The sequence below is a fragment of the Osmia bicornis genome, chromosome 3, assembly GCF_907164935.1.
Source record: "Osmia bicornis bicornis chromosome 3, iOsmBic2.1, whole genome shotgun sequence".
Taxonomy (NCBI): Eukaryota; Metazoa; Arthropoda; class Insecta; order Hymenoptera; family Megachilidae; genus Osmia; species Osmia bicornis.
Genome location: NC_060218.1, coordinates 8,349,343 through 8,369,880, shown reverse-complemented (window position 1 = coordinate 8,369,880; position 20,538 = coordinate 8,349,343). Strand labels below are relative to the sequence as shown.

Below are 20,538 nucleotides of genomic sequence, written 5' to 3'. Positions count from 1 at the left end.
TGATAAACTATTACAAAGATTTCATTATTTACTTAATGCACACAAGGTGGGCAAATATCCGCTTAAATTTCAATGTCAACGTTTGATCAGATTTCACTGATATCTTTCTTTATCTTTTTCTAATATAAGAAATCTTTAAAAACAAAGAGCCAGCTATTTGCAGCGCTTTATTATAAGCGAGTTGTATTTGATTTTTGTATAAAAATTCAATTTTAATGCTTAGGGAAAGTTTTCGAAGAAAGATTAAAATACGTGTTTGAAATCTTAATAAAATTTTCCGACTCGCTGCAATTGAAAAAACGCTTCTCCTTTCGTTTACGTAATGTATGCCCCTAGTAAGGTATAAAGTTATCGCATTTCAGCACGGACAAGGTTATTAAACATATTATTTAGCGTTAGTTATTTCCATGCCAAAGTGAATCATCGGTTTGGTTGGCGGTTAATCTGGATCGAGGTGAACCAGAAATCTGAACGCACGAAAGAATACGATATCGGTGATCAGTGTCCACGGATGTGTCTCGATATTTAAGTAGACTTTCAATTGGTTTCGCGTAACGAAACTTATTTTACGAGTATCGTGGCGATTTATTTTGGAAGTGAAAAATAATCGGCGCCTTTAGGAACGCAGGGGGATTCGTGAAATTCAAATAGAACGTTTTAATGTCATCGAATTTGCATGGAACGTTATCGAGTAGCGATAGGCTACTCACCGTAAGATGGCTTATTCAAATGTACGCGCAAGGAAGTGTTCTCCGTTCGTTTTTTTATTTTTTCAGATTTCGCATTCACGTTATACATATTTTGTTCGTTTGGTAGTACGTACGAGGAGATAATGAAGGTTAATTAGACGGTTTGACGCATCGAGCGTTAAATTAATACCGGCACGCTATCTGTAGTCGCCGGGAGAATATATTCAAACACGACGGCTGATTGCTACAAATTGGCTTCAATTTTCTTCAATTTGCGAGCTACGTAAAGGAGAAATAAAAAAGAATTTGTATACCGTGGGCGGCATCTGTCGATCACGAAGATCTTTCGCGGGTAAAGTAGGTCCACTGTTTCCGGTTTCTAGTTTGGGTGGCGCTGGTTTCGATGTTAGTTTCGAATTTGTCCACAGATGGCACGACGTCGCCTGTTCACGCGAATTCGAATTTGTTCCTTTCCGGTCGGTCGTGTGAATTTTCGCTCGTTGTCTTGCTGTGATATTTGTTTTAATTAATTAGTTATTTGTCAGTGTTATACAATGCGTTGTTCCGCCTTGTCCTCGATGACACTTAAGGTAACTGTTCTCTCTCGTTAGCTTCCATTCAAGCTTAAATTTTTTGTAAAATCGAAATTCCTAGTTTGCGTTCAATTAGCCCTTTGCGAGGTTAGCCATTACTGAATGGGTGTTTAACGCAATTCAAACGTTTTTGTTTCAGTTGCCAGATCTGAACAACCTCGATGAAAAGGTGAGTGCTACCACAGAATTCCTGTTCGCCTATCGTTATTAATCACTGTATTGCTGTGGGTAAGTGAAATTTATATTTTCTACGCCGTGATTTTCTCTGATAATTACTTGAAAGAATTTGGTATTTTCGTTTACGATTATTATCAATTTTCAATATCATCTTGAAACGTTTTCGTTTGTTTCGCATCGCGAGATATCGTCTGGAACGAAGTTGGTATCGTTCGTTAGACGGATTTCACGGTAGCTTAGAAATTCTAAGCAGAGTTAGAGAGCTACGTGCTTTGAATCGTGGATGAAGTGTTGTCGTGAATGGATTAAATTCTCGTGAAGGAGGTTATATAATCCCCGTGAAAAAGGATACACGCGAATCCAGTAAGAATGTTTCGAGCTGGAAGCACGTGACTTTATAAACACCGTTAATACCAGTAAACAAATTCAAAACCTCCCGCGTCTTTTAAGCTGCGCGCGCATGCTCCTGAATTTGTTTCTTGGATTATACTCGCGCGACAGAGTAAATAGCGATGAATCGAAAGTTATCGTGCTTATGAAACATCCAGTCGATAAATCGATAATGGATATTTAAATTTTATTGTTTTATGTAAATGGACGAAAGTATATTTTTTGCGTAGCAGCCACTTTAACGAGAAATTATTATACATTCAAGCGGACTCTTAATGTTCGAGAATTTTCTTTAAATTTTTAATCAAATAATCAAATTCTGATGCTATCAATTTCTTATTTTGTCAATTTAATCATGTTTCATAATCTTATCAATGCATTGCACGAATAAGGAAGAGATTGCATTGCAACTGTTCTAATTTAAACTTGCACAGATAGTTTCACTTACCAGATGAATTCAATGCTTGTTTTGCCACCTACAAATTAGATTCATAAATGCAGTGTTTATCATCGAACTTCTCGCGTCATTTATCATTTTTCATTTAACAATTTTTCGTGTCTTATACACCAATCGAAAACACGATAATTCTGGTGATCGAGAACTCGACAAGCGCTACCTTGTAATACATTTGAAGTCCAATTAAGGAGAATGAAACTTAATAATTGATCGCATGTATGATCGTAAACATATTCTTGTTAATTATAACGGTTGTCCTCCCAGTAATTGTACGAACTCTTGTTTTCGCGTTTACTACAACGACATCAACACCTGCCTCGCCTTTGGCCCGTTCATCAACATCGATAACCGCACCTGTTCATCCATTAATTCATTATAATCTCTCTTTAATACCAAATACGTGAAATATATTGACATCGTTCCGCGTGGAATTTGAAATTCAATTAAAAAAAAAAAAGGAAGAATAATCAATGGAAATTTAATTTATATCGTAGGCGACTAAGTGTATGGTGATTTATTAGGTATCATTTAAACGCGACGACCACGTGTTTTCGCGGATCCGATTGTTTAATCCTCGCGCGATTCCATCAGCAGCCGGTTTACTACTTATTTTAACAGGGTTGCGTAACGCAATTCCACGCTGCTTTGCAATAATTGGCCGATTATCCAAGAAAACTAGTCGACGTGCAGGACGGATCGGGCTCGTAGGTGGAGCTACGCGGAAACGGATCATTAAGATAATCGATTGCGAAATTACGTGCGCTCCTTCGGTTCGCTTGACACGTGAGAAAAAAAAGAAAATAAAAAATTAGGAACGAACACGGTTTATTGTTCGAGGTGAGGATTTTTTAGTCGTTGTCCTTTGCCCGTTACATCACGGCTGTGTGTCGCCTCTTTTTCACCGTTCGAAATGCAGTTATAAGAGGAGAGCTGATTGCGCGAAATAATTGATCAGAGGAAGACCGTGTAATTGAATGTTTACGAGTAACTGAATGACTGGTATTGTAACCGTGTTTCATGAGAAAAATAACGATTTATTATTATGCGTATTGTTACGTGGCGGGGTCAGTGTACTTTTGCAGGATATTATCGAGCACGACTGCGATGTTACGTAGAAATTGAAATAGAATGAAAGACGAGTAGACAATTAATTAATATGGTAATAAGGAATTTCGATATTTCGATAAGTAATCGATGAAAAACGCAAATGCTTGCGAATGGAACAAAAGACGGGCATTTCATATCCATCGAAAAGATCACGAGTACGTGACTTCTATCACGAGAGTAATTAATATCGCGAATAAGATGACGTGTAAAAAATGTAAATGATATGCGAGTAATCGAAAGCCATCTGTGTGTTTCTCGTCCACGTACAAAATTGATAATCTATTTTCCGATTGCCCTCGCGTTTCTATCCTTTCCCTCTTTACATTACATTTTGTTTTGGTCGAACGAATTCGTCGATCGAATGCATTATCCTAATGAAATTTCACACGTATACGTATTCGGATTATCCTTTCTCTTAGATACGATTTCCATCGTGGTTTTATTGCTCGGAAAATATTGAACGTGACGTAAATAATTTCGGGGAATCATGCCGGAGCTGTTCTCTAGATACTAATTCCATGAACTTTTCTAATTATATTATTTTAGGGAATTCAACTCTCATTGTGTCCTTTATCGTAGAATATATAATTCCTGTTTTAATTTGAATTTCATGAAAGATAGAATTTCGATGATATTCACTGCTCTGTTTCCTTCTTTCGTGTGTGTTTTAATTAGTATAAATTGCAAGCGATCAATCTTCTGTTTTTCCTGAATGATTGCCAACGGAATAATTATTTTTATTTTTTTTTCGTTTTCTTATTCCCCGTGCAGTTGTCAGACAATAATGTTATTCCATCTGTTTGAAGCTGGTGGTTGCACGATTGCATCGATCGTAAGTTTTCGCAGACGATTAATATTCCAGCGTGTACGTAGCTGCGTGCATTTACCTAGACCTGCGCAACACGCGTAATCGTACTCGCCGCGTTACGCAATTCGGCTCGCGGAATAATTCTCTTCAATTTCACGACGACGTTGCTCATTATCTACTTGACTCGGTCATCGAACTCTCTACTCGTTTTCAACTCTGTTCTACCATTTCTTTCGCGTTCTAAATTTTCTGTTACGTTTCTCATCGAAATTTTTATCTTCCCTTAGATCGTTCGAAAGATCCTTTGAAAAATATAATAATTCGAAAACTCTCCGTTAATTTTCTACCACGAAAGTTTTGCTTTTAATCATTGAATTTTCTGCAGGCGCGATTTCTAAATTGCAACAAGCTTCCTCGAAATCGGATTATCTAATGGTTTTTGGCAGACGGCGCGCGAAGATCGGTCGTTGAGCTCGGCAAAATTTACAAGGATGACGAAATTTATTCAAAAATTTAGCTTCTACCGATCTAGAACGAAACGGAGCACGTTCACACGCGTTGCAAATGTAAATATTAGCAGGACGCCAAGAGTAAACTGCAACGCGGACTGTTTCAACTAACCCATTTTATCCGAGGACAAAACAGACCTCGTAATTGTAGAATTTAAACATCGCACAAGTTTCGGGATATTAGATCATCCCTCGAGTTCCTGCCGTTATTCATATCCGTCGTTATAAACAAAAATTTAATCGCCATCTGTTTCTACAACTGATTTCCATTAATTTATCAATGACATAAACGTCGCGTCATCGTTTTTCCTCGTAATAATAACGGAATCGACGAGTTTCAAAATAGACGCTAAAAAACTGTAGTGAAATGTTGAGCTGGAACACAGGTTCTTCAGGTTGAACGCGTTCTTGCGTAATTTTTATTCAACATCCGAGCTTCTGAGATGGCTGGTAGACGGTTAGCAGGCGCGTTAGCATAGGTCTGTTGTGCACGCGCGACCGGCTCTGCGCAAAACCGGCCGTAGGTAGGTGCCTTTAGAGGTTAAGAAAATATCTGTGTCACTAGCTGCGATCGGTCGACCGGTTGCCAGATACACGATGTAAACAGGATGGAATTTGCATGCATATTCAAGCGGCCGGAGCCTGCACGAGAGCATCGAGGTCGCGCTTCGTTCGTACGCTCGCGCTCACGGCTACACCGAGGTCCGAGAGTAAAAGCGGATTTTCGGTGAAAGTACCCAATGCTTGATTCGAGAACGGGTCGAGAAGATGGTTCGAGGAAGAGAATCTCTTTGAAAATTTTATTTAAAAATTTGAAAGTCTCCACCCTTTGAAAGATGAATTTTCTTTCTTCGAGCGCATACTCGTATTCGATTATGTTAGACTCGTGGCGCCGGTCATCGATGACCCGTACGACGGCGAACGTGTTAAGAAGGCGCGAATTTAGCCAATGCCTGCACGCCTCGCTTTCGCGCATTGTGTGCAAATTCGCAGCGGCGCGGCGCGTCCGCGAATCGCCAATTACGCTCGCGATCTAACGATCGGCACAAACATCTCCTCGCACACGTAATGACGAGTGTAACACACGTGAACGCGTACCCGCCGTATATGGTCGCTCTTGGTAAGCAACAGTGGTTGCCAAATCGCGGCTGCTATTAATAAAATGGATAATCATTTGCGTAACGAACATGCTATACAATCATCGCGACTGTCCTCGGCCTCTTCGTCTTTGCTAATTTTCATCTTTTCTTACAAATTTTCTTCAAACTTGAAGCGATCTTTTCAATTGATCCGACACCCAGGCGCTTATAGAACGAAAGCTTGTAGCAACGAAAGAGTTAAAGCGTCTCTGTTGCAACAACTTTCCGATCGGATTGCTTGTAAAAGGTGTCGAACAGGAAAATCATTATGTGGAAAATGAAAATGGAAGGATTTAGATGGTTGGCGACACGCATCGAGGTGCAAGATCCGACGCCTTGTTTCAGACCGACGTGATTGAATTAAGCTGGTTAAAAATAACCGACTGTTGCTCACGGTTACGATGATATCGTGAATAATGATTGATAATTGCGTTCGTCGAGCGTCCATGGCACCGTGTTTCGATGAACAATAACAACAGTTGGAGCTTCTTTTGCTCGCGGGTTTGTCTTATTTTACCAGCCGACGTTATGTCTTCTATTCCGCGATAAATATAGACGATTACACGTCTCACGCGGAAAACTGACCTCGGTTACAGGCGACGAAACGGGAAACGCTATGCGGCCTCTGTTCAACAGCGTGAACGCGTAATTAAACGAACCGATGAATGTAGCCTACTATACGGGGCACACTTGTATCCGACTTGAACCACTTACGCTTGCGTGTTTTATCGTCTGTCGTGTTTGCTCGATCGAGAAACAATTGCGAGCATTGTGCGGCCAGAAACGAGAAAACTTGTGTCTAGAGATGAGTAATGGACTGCACGATATGGATTTTCGTAGATAGAATAAAGCGTGAGGTGTTCGGAAGGTTCTTGGAACTGCTCTTTTTTTTTTTTTTAAGATGCAAGAGAAGAGGTTAATGTACTTATGAGAAAGGTTATGTAGCAGGTCTTAGAACTTGTGGAAAATTTATTTCTTGATATATATTAGGTGTAGAAATTAATTCGATGCTTTTAACGATATTTCTTTTTAATCACTATTTTATATTTCAATATTTTCCCGCGCTTCCATGAATTTGAAAACTTGCGCGAAAATATGATAACTCTAACGATTATTTTAATAATTGAAATTGCTTCAATTTTGTAAAAATAAATCTTCTATTAAAATAAAGAAAAGGCACCGAATTAATTTCTACACCTAATAGATAAAGTTTCTGTATTTTAATTTGCAAAACTGTATGTGAATCATTGATGCCCGATCGAAGGGTGTCGTTGCAGAAACCGCAGTTTACGAAATTTTTCGCGCACGATCGTAACACAAGTTTGCACATCTGGAGCGATATCCGATCGCCTCGCGTTCAGATCACTGTCACAAGTGCGCTCGAGGTTGATGCAGCAGGGTGCTAATAAAAGCGATAGATCGTATCAGAGCCGATCAAGCAACGGCTCCGAGAGTTTCTTGTTCACCGTGTAAAAGTAGCTGATAATTACTTGCGGTTACGATCAGATCAAAATTACCCGCTGGTTGCGGTTCGCGATCCGAATATTCGATACAATCCGCAACGCGGGCAACGAATGTTGTATCGAATATTCTTCTCGGGAATATCGGTCGATCTTCTGAGAAATTCTTTTCCTGTGTTTCGTACGACGAACACGCCACGCCGAGAGGACGAAAACGCGTGAACCATCGCGGAATCTAGAGCTAAGAAACTCCGTGGCATTCTTTCGGAAATACCACGGAATGTATATCACGCCGGATTTTCGTAGAACGGCTAGGCTCTAAATAAAATCGTTTAAATTATATACGTGCGAGCTTGACAAGATTTCAGGGTCCCCCGTTCTCGAAGCTTCATGAAAAGCTTGCCCAATCGACGAAAATAATTTTCTTGTTTCTAAAGTTGTCTTCGAACGCGATGTACGGTATACTATACTTGGACAATTATTTCTTAGCTCTTATCTATTTTATTTTCGTTCCAGTTAATTCCTTTTATTCCCATTTTCTCTTGTTTACCTCGCTGTCAGCTGTGTTCGATTTCGGAGAATTCGAAAGAGTCGAAGAAAGTGTGTTAATGGATATCATTGATGAGCTGCACTTTTTATAATATAAAAAGAAAAAGGAACGCCTTTAACGATCCAATTAACGGTTCATTTTCAACATCGCGTGTACACCTGATTCGGCACGTAGACGTCGAATAATCGAAGCATTCTAGCTATTCGAGAATCCCATCGTCTCGTTTTCCATCTACCAAATGTATTCCTCTTAGCGAGCCACGCCGGATTCGACAAATGAGCCTCTGTCTTACTCTCACCTTCTCTTTCGAAGCTACTTTTGGTCGCACGTGCTTCTGTTTGTAACGAGTGGCGCCAAATCGTCAGCAGGACTCTATGTGTCCCAGATCGCGCTGGTATTCGTGCGATCACGCAATCCCAGCACATGCTCTTCTCTTTCACGTTCGTCTTCATCGCGGGAATGTGTACGTATAAGAAGGAAGTTACTGCTCGAGGGTTACGAGCGTGAAACTTTTAATAGCCGGTTTCGTGAGCCGAGTCAAGGACGAGATGAGCACTTCGATATAGCACCCTGGTGTCTTCCAGATGAGAACCGGACATCGCGGACCCACTGGTCCTGCCGGTTCACTCAGTCCGTGATTTATCTTCTCTCCTCCGGTCTCTTTCTAACTGACCGATGGAGATCGCTCTTTTTCTTTCGCTCCATTATGCATTGATTTATGCGAACCGAGTGTGGAGCATGATGAAACGTTGGAAAACAATGATGTCATCTAGTGTCGGGTACTTAGGTGTACATAGTAACAAGAAGAATGTTCATTTTTTTAAATAGAGCTGAGGTTTACAAAGGGTTGCAAAGTGGCATGGTTAAAAATGAAATAAAATCTAAAATCTAAGAGTATCGTCTTGTGCAAGGATTAAATAGATTATCGTGTAACTTAGGTAGGAAAAGGTTGCAAGATTTTGTTCAACGATTCAAGTTCACTCGAGTTATTAATCCGACAGGAAAAATGAATCTTAGCCTTGATGAATAATTACAGAATTATAATTATTCCTTATCTCGTAATTAACCGGTTGCTATGAATATAGCTGAGAAAATAACGTACGGTGATGCATCGTTGCATTTCGCGATGCAGTTTTTCTTTTTACACCAATGAATACACAATTTATAAATATATTTCATGCACGCCTCACTTAATATTCATCGTTATGGTAATTTTCAAGGCAGCCATAAGGCTCGCGTCTTCGCCATTTAGAATCGTCGAGACAACGATTAACGATTGACGATTTTTCGTTACTCGAAGACGTCGAACTCCCTGATTTCCGTCTTTCCTACCGATGGTACTGTTTATTTCGAATGCTCGCGATTAATCGATCCGCGCCAGTTTCCCGATACTTCTTTAGTTCTCCACGTAATCTCGTATATTAACGAGCAAAAGCATCCACCCACGCAATTCGTTCGATCGTTTTCCCGTTCCCTCTTTCCCTCCATTTATCCCGTCCACGCGTTCACCCTTTGAACCTAAGTTTATCTTGCTTTTACAATTGACTACGGCCGAGGACAGCGCATTCGAGCTGCGAAAGAATACATTTTTCCTTGAACGTGAGGTTATTCACGCGCCGTTCGTTATGCAAAGCTTTATTTGCTTTCCTCTGTGCCATTTGCAATATCAGCTACCCGACCATTCAACGTAACATTAATCAGTTTCGATGCGATTTACGCGTGCTACTATTCATCTGCATCTTTTAGTACCCTTATTTTGCATAACGAGAAGCAAATACAATATTTTCGCTTCGATAATTAGAAACTCAATCAGTAACAGTTGTGTCATTTCATAAATTGAACTTTGTTACTTGCATAATTGATTTGATTAAATTTTCATATGTTTAATTCGTCGTGTGGAAAATAAGGAAAGTATATGAAATTTTCATTTATTTAATTATACTTATCAGGTGAGAGATAACTCGTTTTTCCTGTTAGAATCACTCGGTAAACAGATAAAAAAAAATTTACACGATGCAAATTCAACTACATTTCAGTTTTCAATACCGCTGCTCGAAACGACAAACATTGCATACGATTTATCTGCTTCTGGCATGGTAGCTTCGAGAAAATGCGTCGTGTCTCCCGGTCGTTTGATCGTCGAACCCGCTTCAATTATCCGCTAATTGCGCGAAACGAGTATTATTCGATATTGAAAATAACAAACCATATCGCGGCGAAGGGGATCGGAGTGCGCGTCACGTGAAAGAAGGAGAAGGCATCGATCGCAAAGAAACGATGCAACCGGCGCGGCGTGTCGTGCCGGTGACTTTTTCATTGGCTCGTTATCGGTTCGAAGAGGGTTCCACGATTTATTGACGAGCGCGTCGATAAAATGGCGGTGAATAAACCGCGCACAGAACGCAGTGGTTATGTTTTCAAGAACATAAACGACGAAGAAGTAAAAAAGGAAAAATTTGGTAATATCATGGGAAAGAACCACTTAATCTTTCGATTGACCCTCCGTAGTGGTTCTCGTTGAATAAATTGGCAATTGGTAATTATATTAGATGACCTGGTGCCCTTGTTTACGATGATCGTCGAATATCGCTGCTCAGATTTCCATCCTTTATCCTTTGATTTGTGTCGTTTTTTAGAGTGTATGGGTAATAGCCTTGTGAATAATTTAAATAAACAAGCTAAGTTCATCAACACCTTGCAATAGCAGCGCTTCAATGCCATTTGCCTTCTTAGCATTTCGAATATGAAATCATTTATTCCCAGCAGGGATACGCGACGTTATTTTACATCATCGATGCAGTGTCATTATCAAATAGAGAATACGTTCTAAATTCATAGAAGACGATAAGATTCGCGAACGGAATTGAGGGGACACTGGCTACGGATAATTACATTGATCCTCGTGGTGGGATATCACCGATTACCCAGGCCACAGTCATCGTCACATGTTCGACAGTGTCCCCTATTGATGTGCGGCGCGACCATTCGGGTCGGTTCGGAAAACATCGGACGGGTATCCGATACATACGTGCAATCGGGTAGCCCGACTGTTTTGGGTCAGGTCGGATAAAGTCGGGCAGATTCGGACAAAGTCGGGCAGATTCGGACGAGCTCCCGCGAGCCGCGGCCTAATTCTTATGTACTTGTTAATACTTGCAATAAGCATATGCAAAATTTGTTTTATGTGGAATTTTGGGATAAGATCATTTTATTCCATTTCACCTGTATGTTCATTTTATACAAAATAGATTTTGAACCCGCGGGAGCTCGTCCGAATCTGCCCGACTTTATCCGAGCTGACCCGAAATAGTCGGGCTACCTGACTGCACGCATGTATCGGACCGTAATATCGGGTACCCGCACATTCTTAAATGTCTCCTATTCGTTATCAACCGTCCGAGGTTCTTTTTCAGACGGTCAGTGCAGTTTTACACGTACATCGTACAATGTAAACCATCGATGCCGTCGAATGGCGCACGTTCAAACTTACGCCAGCTACGTCATCGTGCGGATTATAGTCCATTCGCGATACACCGGGGTCAAACGCCCTGATATCGCGGTTCGTTCGCATGCGAATACGTAGACTCGCGAATACTCGTTAACCGGAATCGATTTTCTATCGATCGGCCAATAACAAGAATCGATTGACGTGTTCGCGCGGCGCGGGCATGCGAATCGAACGGTAATTAGTTGATTACTGATATTTATGCATTTATGACATATCGAAACTTATGAAACATCAGACATTTATTTATTTACTTGTCCTTATTTGAATTTCCAATTTTATCTACGGTGCTTAATACACGCTTTCACAAGTTTATGTTTTTCATGAATTTAAAGTTACTTTTGAATTGAAAAATCTTCAATTTATTAATTCATGCATCATCCTCGTCTACTCTCTTGATAACTTTCGCATCGTAAATCGGAGGAGGCATAAATTTGGCAAGTTTCTATCATCCTGTTTATGGTCTCGAAAAAATAACGATCGATCTGTTTATCGTAGTCGAGGCAGAGGAAAGTAAATTGTCTCTGCGGGAATGGAAATGTCTGGAAAGAAAACAGAGGAAGTACGGAACAATAAACCGTACCGAGTCGAGTAATTCAACGTTCCTACTATCCACATCTTAGCAACATCGATTTATCGTCGAGTCGTTCTATCTATTTGTGCTCGTTATGTTTTTAACCGCGTGTATCGTAGAAAAACAGCGAAACTAGGTCAGTCGAAAGTGTAATAAAAGTTTTGCATGTGTATACATACATATATTGCGAACCGATTGTCGCCCAATAATCGAATCGCTCGATTTGCTTTTTTTCTCTCTCTCTTTTTCTCTTTTTTTGTAAACGTTCTCGCACGCGTACGAAAAGCTACCGTTGACGATAACGACGATACCGATAACGACACGATAAGAATAATCGTTGCTCTTATTACGGACGATGCGCTATTTCCTGCTCGTTCGATCGTCCGAGCATTTCGAGCCGTGGTGATCTCTCTCACCGAGAGCATGTAGGTCATAACTTTATGTAATAATCAATTATGCGAGCCTACCAGATGAATCGCTTCTCTTCTCCATTGCGGATCGAACTCGTTTCCATGTATTCGTTTATACATTTTTTATCGGGAATAAACACACGGACGATGCTGTTCGTCGAGAACAAATCGCAAACAACGTTGTGAAAATATCGGGCCAAAATACATTGGGGAATGTGCGATAAAATTTGTTTATACGAAAGTTGATTTTTTTTCGGAAGATTGACACGTTCCACGCCGTGGGAAGATTCTGAGTAGGATTAATATTTTACATTCATTTAAATTGTTAAGTTTGAAATATTTGATAATTTAAAATTTGAATATTATTTCCTTTAAAATATTGAATCATTCAGTTTGAAATACTTTATAGAAGAAGGAATTTTGATGAAAGGGTCGTGTTGTGTATAAAGCGTTTGTTTCCCTCTAAAAGCCAGGGCCAAATAATTTTCTGCATCCAAGACTCCAACCACTCCGAAAGACTATAAATACGATTGAAGTGATCTGTGCACGTAAATTATGCCAGCTATGCGGATGTGCCACGCGATGCTCGTATGATAGAGTCGTTTTCAGATGTTGCTCGTTACGAACAATGCTATACGTGTCGAGTTATTGCGATGTTTGCCATCATTGAAAAACATTTACGACGAACCAAGATGCTGCTTTTACAGTCTGTCAACGAGACGACTGGCCTGTGTAATCTTCAAGTCGCACGTCAACAAACTTCGTGATTGAAATTTCGACAGATTTCCGGGTTCTCGGTGCAAACGCGACCAGACGAATTTAAACAAATAGCAAATGGCGTTTATTCTTTTTCTTTTTTATTTATTTATTTTTCGCGAGTTCTTGTCTATGCAATTTTCTTCGCAGTTTATTGTTCTACGTTTACGATACAGTGATTGATGAACGGTCTAACAAAATAAGAAAGAACGCAGTGCGCCGTGGCGATATAAGAAAAGAAAGTAATCTCGGCCCTCCGCCAAATACGATTCTAACTTATTTCCCTCGCTATGTGGCCGCGATCCGTGGCATTCTACGAATTGTAAACAATCGTAACTCGTAAACAGCGATTTTCAAAGCGACATTCGGCCAGTCTGTTCTCGACCTACATACCTATCGTACTCTCTCTCTAACGGACGGGATTCCACACGCGAAATCAACGATTCAACCACGTGATTAGTGACATTTTATTATCGTTCGACCAGGAGCAGCCGTGTTTCGAAAATAATCCCGCCTCTCTGCCTCCGCGAAACACGTGTTTATCCTACGTCGAATAAATTTGCATACGATCATCGGCCAACAATCCTCTGTGCAAAACTAGACACGTCTGTTTCAACCAGTCAACCAGCGTTGATCTTTTATTGTTTCAATTATCCGCGTTTGCCAAAACTAAATGATAAAGAAGTATCTCTTTAGAAGTACTGTACAATAATGATGGATTAACCCTTTAAGTCACTTAAGTTTATTATTTCTGAAGTTTCCTGCTTAAAAATTTAAGCAAACAAGTGGGAAATAAATTACTACAAAGTTTAATGAAATTATTTAAATTAACTACCGCCTATGCAAAATTATCGGCTCGAAGAGTTAATATCATTATCAATATCTTTGCGTATATTATTCAGGCTTCATTAATGATCTTGACCGTCATACGGGGAAATTAATTTTTCGAAACTTATATCAATTTAGCTGTAAAACTGCAACCCCGTACAGTGACTCAGTCGTGTTTATCTCGCTGGTCGAAAATCGTCGCGAGTTCTGCGAGCATCGTCTTCGTCCGTTTTTATCGCTGCCCCTCGACTCGTTCGGTTCTGGTTGTTGGTCTTTTCGCATTGTTTATCAGGGCTCCGCTGCAACGCTGTGCAATTTTATCTTTCGACCGGTTACCACGAGTTTTATACGCTTTTATCATCGTCGTTTCGTTTCCCTTGCCGCGATTACGCCACGCTCGTGTTCCGACCAATTATCTGACGGCGTCTCATACTTTATTGCGTCCCGATGGCCGCTGTTGTGTCTGGAATAAGGGGAGACGCGAAAGAAAATCCAGAGGATGTTATTTAATACGTTGAACAACGTTGGAAATTGAATTTAGTCAATGAAAGTAGAAAGGAGATTCTTAAGTAGCATTAAAATTACTACCGACGCTTCACTCAATTGAACGTAAACTTTCCAATTTAAATTACACCGAGATGACTTCATCCCTCTGGTTCGAATAAATCAGAAGCAATTGTCGCGCGATAAATAAGAAAGTTTGCTTGGATCGAATAAAACGCAAATCTCCGCATCGCATAAACGTGTTAATTGTTAAAAATATAATATTTCAAAGAAGGTATTGAAATAAATTGTACGCTACATTTTCTCCATTATTATTTCACATTGTTCGACACGACGTCCAACGGAAAATACCGTTTTTTTCACGATGATTCAAGTCGGAAATTTACTCATCTTTGTCATCGTTACGAATACGTTCTCGTACAGTGTTACACCTACGATCTTCTACAATTAGATGCGCTTGGAGCATCGTTGTTTACCGTTTCACCGACGATTTGTACTCTGTGCAACGTCGAAACGCGCATCCTCTTCCATCGTCTTCGACGGCCGTACGCGTAACACTGAATTACAGACTTTTATGGTTGCTCCATGAATTTCATAGCAGACCTTGAAACTTCGTCGTCGTGGTAGCCGTGATTGTTAGAGCAATCCGCTTGGAGTGCGTGCCTGTTCGCTCGTATTACGTGATGATGTCACGTATCAAAAGTATGGTGCGACAACTTTTAGTTAACAGCCATCTGGTCAGAAAATAAAATTTTTCCCTCGTGTCCTCGACGAACCAATTTTGTATGAAATCCTTCTCTAGAGACAGGGATCCTTGCACTTTGCTTCCCTGTAGATACCAAGGATGCGGCCGGAAGGTCGGCGACGCAAGGTACTTGGGCTGTGGTCTTTAAATTGGATTTAAGACAGCCAACTTTTCTTTTCTCAAAAGTGACAGTATAGAGATTTGGGAATTTTTTCCTTCGTCAACTCACTCCTCGCGTTATGCTTCCCTATATGTAGATATCAAGAATCCGTCCGGAAGGTCGGCGACGCACGGTCATAATACTCCCTCTGTCCCATAATAATAGTAGTAAATGAATATTTAAACGGGAATTATTGGTAATGCAGCTGTAAGTTATGTTGTAGCGCAGAATTGCGAAGCCTTCAATCAAAATTAATGTTTCATGACATGTGCCATTTGTTTTGACACATCTTTCAATTTTTAAGTTAACATCCGCTGATCGAAATCAATTGTTTTATTTCAGTTGAATATCACCCCATTGTAAAAGTAAGATGAAAATAAGAGAGTTTTCAAGCAAAGATAGAATTGCAATTGTCCAGTTCTTACCAGTTCTTGATCCAGATTTTAAGTTCACGTATATGGGGAAAGTAAAGTTTTCTGGAAAAATCCAGAAACTATCTAGAGTAATATTTTGAATTCATTGTTTAATTTAATCTAGTTTTTTGATAATAAATGTTGCGTTCTATATTTATTTTCTTTTGCTACTATTATTATCGGACACATTAAATTCATCAACTGCTACTATTATTATGGGACATTTTTACGTGAACTTCAGGTACATTGTTCAAGCTCCGAGAAGATATCTCACAATCGATCTAAAATGTAAAGTGATAACATACAGAAATGGAGTGTTATCAAATTTAATCAGATTTAGTGTATCTTGTTGCCCTTTGTTCCATCTCGTTGTTCGAGATAGACCTTCGAAGTTACCTTACCATCGAAAAAGACGTCCTCTCCTTTGTCTTCGAAATCTTCTTACTTACCTCTCTTTAGATAAAGCCAGTCTCGTTTGTTTCCAAAAGGGAATACGTAATTCCATTACAATGGAGCTTAATTTGCATCGAACAATAGCATCGTGTTCGTTCGCGTGTCTGCTCGATCCGCGGGTGTGTTGGACGCATCTTCGTCGAGATATAACGCGATACAAACTGTAACATTACATATAGATTTAATTGGCTTAATCCGCTTTACACTGCTCGTTATGCCAGCCGAATACTGGCCTGTTATTTAATTAACACGCCTCGCTCTGAAAGTGAAATTGGCCACGGCACGTGCCTTCGTCGTCGTAGATTCCAACTTTATTAATTCTATTATTTTGTCATTTGTGAAAATTGAAAAGTTTACGAAACAAATCCTGCCAATACAATTGTTTACACTAGATTTTTAAAATATTTATTATAACGACTTATAGCGACTCTACCGTTACAAGCGCCTATCAGAAAGCAGTAACTGGGTCAACGAGTCGACGATTCGTTTATCTGTTTGTTTGCTCGTTCTTCTAGTACAATAGTTTCGAATCGAAGCATCTTCGCGCTTTCTTGCTGCGTCGATCGCAACTTTCTAATATCCGCCTGTTTTCCATCAAATTTGTTTATCTCCTTGAAAAATCTTTTCGAAGTCTTCCATCGGTGAAATTAGGAGATTCTCCTGAAAATCATCCCCGCGTTTCCGCGCGGATCATAAAACCCGACCGTAACCAATGGCAATGGTACAAAGTGCTTTAAATATCTGTTTGGCTGGACGAGTTACGTAAAAAGATAATCTGTCGGGTAAAGTGGGTTGCCGTACCGTTATCTTTTATGTAATAACATCTCTGGGCGAGTTCTCTATCCTAGCGCTAGATTCCATCGCTTGTTACGTTTAGTTGCGCGTGTTATCGGCGTGTTTACCTCGGTTTGGCGCGAAAAACACACGCGGATCCTTTGATGGAACTCAATTTGTTGAATCTTCTAAAAGGTGGGTGGTTATTCCCGATTAGTCAGCCTGTTGGTTCAGTAAATTTGACAAAGAAGAAAAAATCTACTTGCAGTCACATGTGTTGATAGAAACGGATACGATGGTATCATTTATGAACACAAAGATTCAATTATCTTCGACTAAATATTATGTTGAAGATAACAGTGAATTTATAATACCTCCATAAGTCGAGTAGAAGTAATTGACCCTGTGCACGATCCAAATGTAATTAAAATTATTTACCCTTCTGATATCAATTAAAAGTGCATATCGAACAGGGAACACGGGTGTCACGACTGTTTACAATCTCCTCTGATAAAATATCTTCTCATGGTTAGAAAAAAACAACGATCCTCGGAAATGACAAAGTTTCTCGCGGAACGATGAGTTCCCTGCAGCGTGAGACACTTGTTGCATCGAGTTAGACGACAGAGATTCGCTTGATTGCATAATATTATATCTATGCGTGACCGCGTTGTCACTAGCGTATCGGTCAATTATGGTACCCTACGAATCCCTGACGAATTATAATATGTCATTAGCGTATTCAAAGGTGACTATGGTCGCTTGGCAAAATTTTGTCTTAGTCAACCTGTTGGGTCCCGAATGATAGGAAGAGATCCGAAATAACGACACACAAATAAGGAACGATAGATATAATTAAGTTGAACTAGGAACTGAGAAATATGTTATAATTGAGAACTCGCGACTGCCGTACGCTTGACCATGGCGGGTCTAACATCTGACGGACGTCTTGTCGGATATGACGTAGTTCACATCCAACATCGGATGTGACGTAGTTCACACCCAACACAACCCTTTAGTCAGCCACCGCTAAACGTTTCTTGTATCACAGTAAATATAGTCACTCGCCAAAATGTTGCATTACTTAACACTTTGGTTATTAAAAGTGACTACATATAATCACCGAAATAAAGTCGCGGCATACTAAAAGTGACTATGGTCATCTTGCGGTGACTGAATCGTATTCCTGAGCGATGCATCGGAAAATGTTCTCATTCGTTGATTTTCTCACGGCATGTACTCGGTGTTCCAAAAATAATACACCGTCATCAACTTATTACACGATCGCGCGTGCAAACGCGAAACGAGCAGGTTCTATCTTTACCTTCGCGTTTGAGCTAACGTCGGGGACGATATCTTTGGCTTGTTTATGCCTGGCTTGCGAAACGATTTCGAGAATCATTAGATTCGTCAGAATGTCGGTATATTATAATTATCCTGGTCTAATTAATTGAACGTTAATACTCTTGAACTTTCAGTAGAACGTTACTGCTTTTTTAGATATCGGATCGTTTGATTTTATTTTAAGCGCGGCTATCTTTTAATACAACTTTATATAATAATTAACGATAGACTGGATATTTCTACGTTTAATTCCCGATTATAAAAAGAGAAGAGTGCACTTGTTGGAACACGGAACGTTTCACATACAACCCCGAAAAAATCCGACTCTCGCCGGTGAAATCGAACAAAATTACCGGTTGAAAGAGCGCAAATTTCCCGATTCTCGGCTAACAAAATCGAAGTAAAAAAAATAATTGACTGCGCGGTACCGTTAACGACCCCATTTTTCTAAGCTTTGCGTGCTTCTAAATCGGCGAACAACAGTTAGGCCGAAACTTGTAGCCACGAGCGATCGCGATTCCCGTTTCACCGATCCTCCCGTTCCGTTTTAACGCGCGGATCCTCGCGTTTTCTCGCGAACTTTACGATCGAGATTTCCATCGTTGCTCGACCATCCGTAAAACTGCATCCAATTTCTTTATTTCCTCCAAACGATCCGCGAATCGAATATCCGCGCTATAAACAATCATGCAACCACCCTCCCCTCTCGATTTTTTTCGATTAAAAATGACTCAGCTGCTCGAGAGCGTCGGCGAACCAGCACCAGGTTAATTAATAATCGTGCCTCGCGATACTCATCGTGTTTACGGGAATAATAGCACTTTCACTCCGACCATTTCGCTCCGTCGACGTTGGCATAATTTTATTTCGAAGAAGAGAGCCAGGCTTACCTATGACTCACTTCTTTTTCCTCTTTTCCTAGTTTTTTTTTTCTTTATCGCCTTGCATTTTATGGAATCGTGATTAGAAAAGCGTGAAACGACCGAGCTGCTCGATGATTCATTCACGACCTTATTACGAATAATCAAATTTGCCAATAGTGCACAGCCAGTGTCTTTCAGTTTGTTGCAAATCGTTGCTGATAATATTTAAACGATCGATAGAGTATTAACTTTTTTCATAGTTAAGTGGCGACCGTATACTCGTCGAAGTATTTTAATCTTTTCGATCGTCCGGCAAATGGCATTCAAGTTGAAGCGTTGCCAAAATTGAATTTTTGTAATCAAGAGGTGCATTGGGTCGCAAAAGTATTCGCACGCCGTTTAAAACAAAATACCTCATTTAAAATTGGACCAAATGATCTGAGGTTTCTCGAGGAGCTATAAAAATTAATTTACTAAGATGTGTGCTTTTGCTGTTTTAAAAAATATTTTCGATCGTTGACAGGGAATAATCCAGCGAACAATCGGCACTTTAAAAGTGTAATGATTGAAGCGTGTAAGCGGCTCAGAGGGGAGTGTCCCTAAGTTGGTCGAAAACTAATCAATCTCCCGGCTCTATTATTACATAGCCGTGTTTGTTCGCAACACTATGACGCGTTTTGGAAAGCTGCCTCGCAATATTTTAGTGGGCAGAATTTCACAGACGAGAAGGTACGAGTAGTCGCGACAATGGATTCTATCCAACGATCACGGAACAGAATATCTGTACGTCGTTATGTTACTGAACGCGCTCGTTATGCAGCCGTGTATATATCTTGGCGAGTATTTCGTAACGAAATGCCGAAAATTCCTCGACTCATTCAGATGCTAATAAACTGCAAGAGATACATCTCGCACGCTCCATATATCATTTTTTTCATTGAGGCTCTCTGAATCTTTTCTCTTTACCCTTGAACAACGAACAAGGATATTAATTTAAAATTTTTTTAAATGAGACAGTTTCATATAATGGAAGAATAATTTTTAAAAGAACAGTGTAAAATTTAGAAACTCAAAACAATATGAAATATGAATTTAAATTAAAATTGGGCCCTTCTCCATGGCCCGCTGTCCGGGGGTTAATAATTTATATAAAAAATAAAAGCGCCATGTCTTTTTTCTTGAATTTTGAATTTTTATAACAAACAAAGGGTTGAAATTGATACACCCTGGAGAGAATGAACATAGATAAAGTCAGTGTATGTAAACGAAAATGCATGATTTTAATTGGAACATCTTCATTAAAATTCATCTTTAAAAATTTGATTCACCA

The 20,538-nt window shown here is 39.9% G+C and overlaps 1 protein-coding gene across 2 annotated transcripts in view; it reads left to right on the top strand.

Annotated features, from left to right (window-relative positions):
- LOC114876718 (sestrin-1) overlaps positions 1–20,538 on the top strand; it is a 117,238-nt gene that overhangs the window by 36,642 nt on the left and 60,058 nt on the right. For both annotated transcript variants that reach the window (XM_029188493.2, XM_029188494.2), the window contains exon 6: positions 1,422–1,451. In XM_029188493.2, the coding sequence (XP_029044326.2) occupies positions 1,422–1,451 (30 nt within the window). The remainder of the gene's footprint in view (positions 1–1,421; positions 1,452–20,538) is intronic.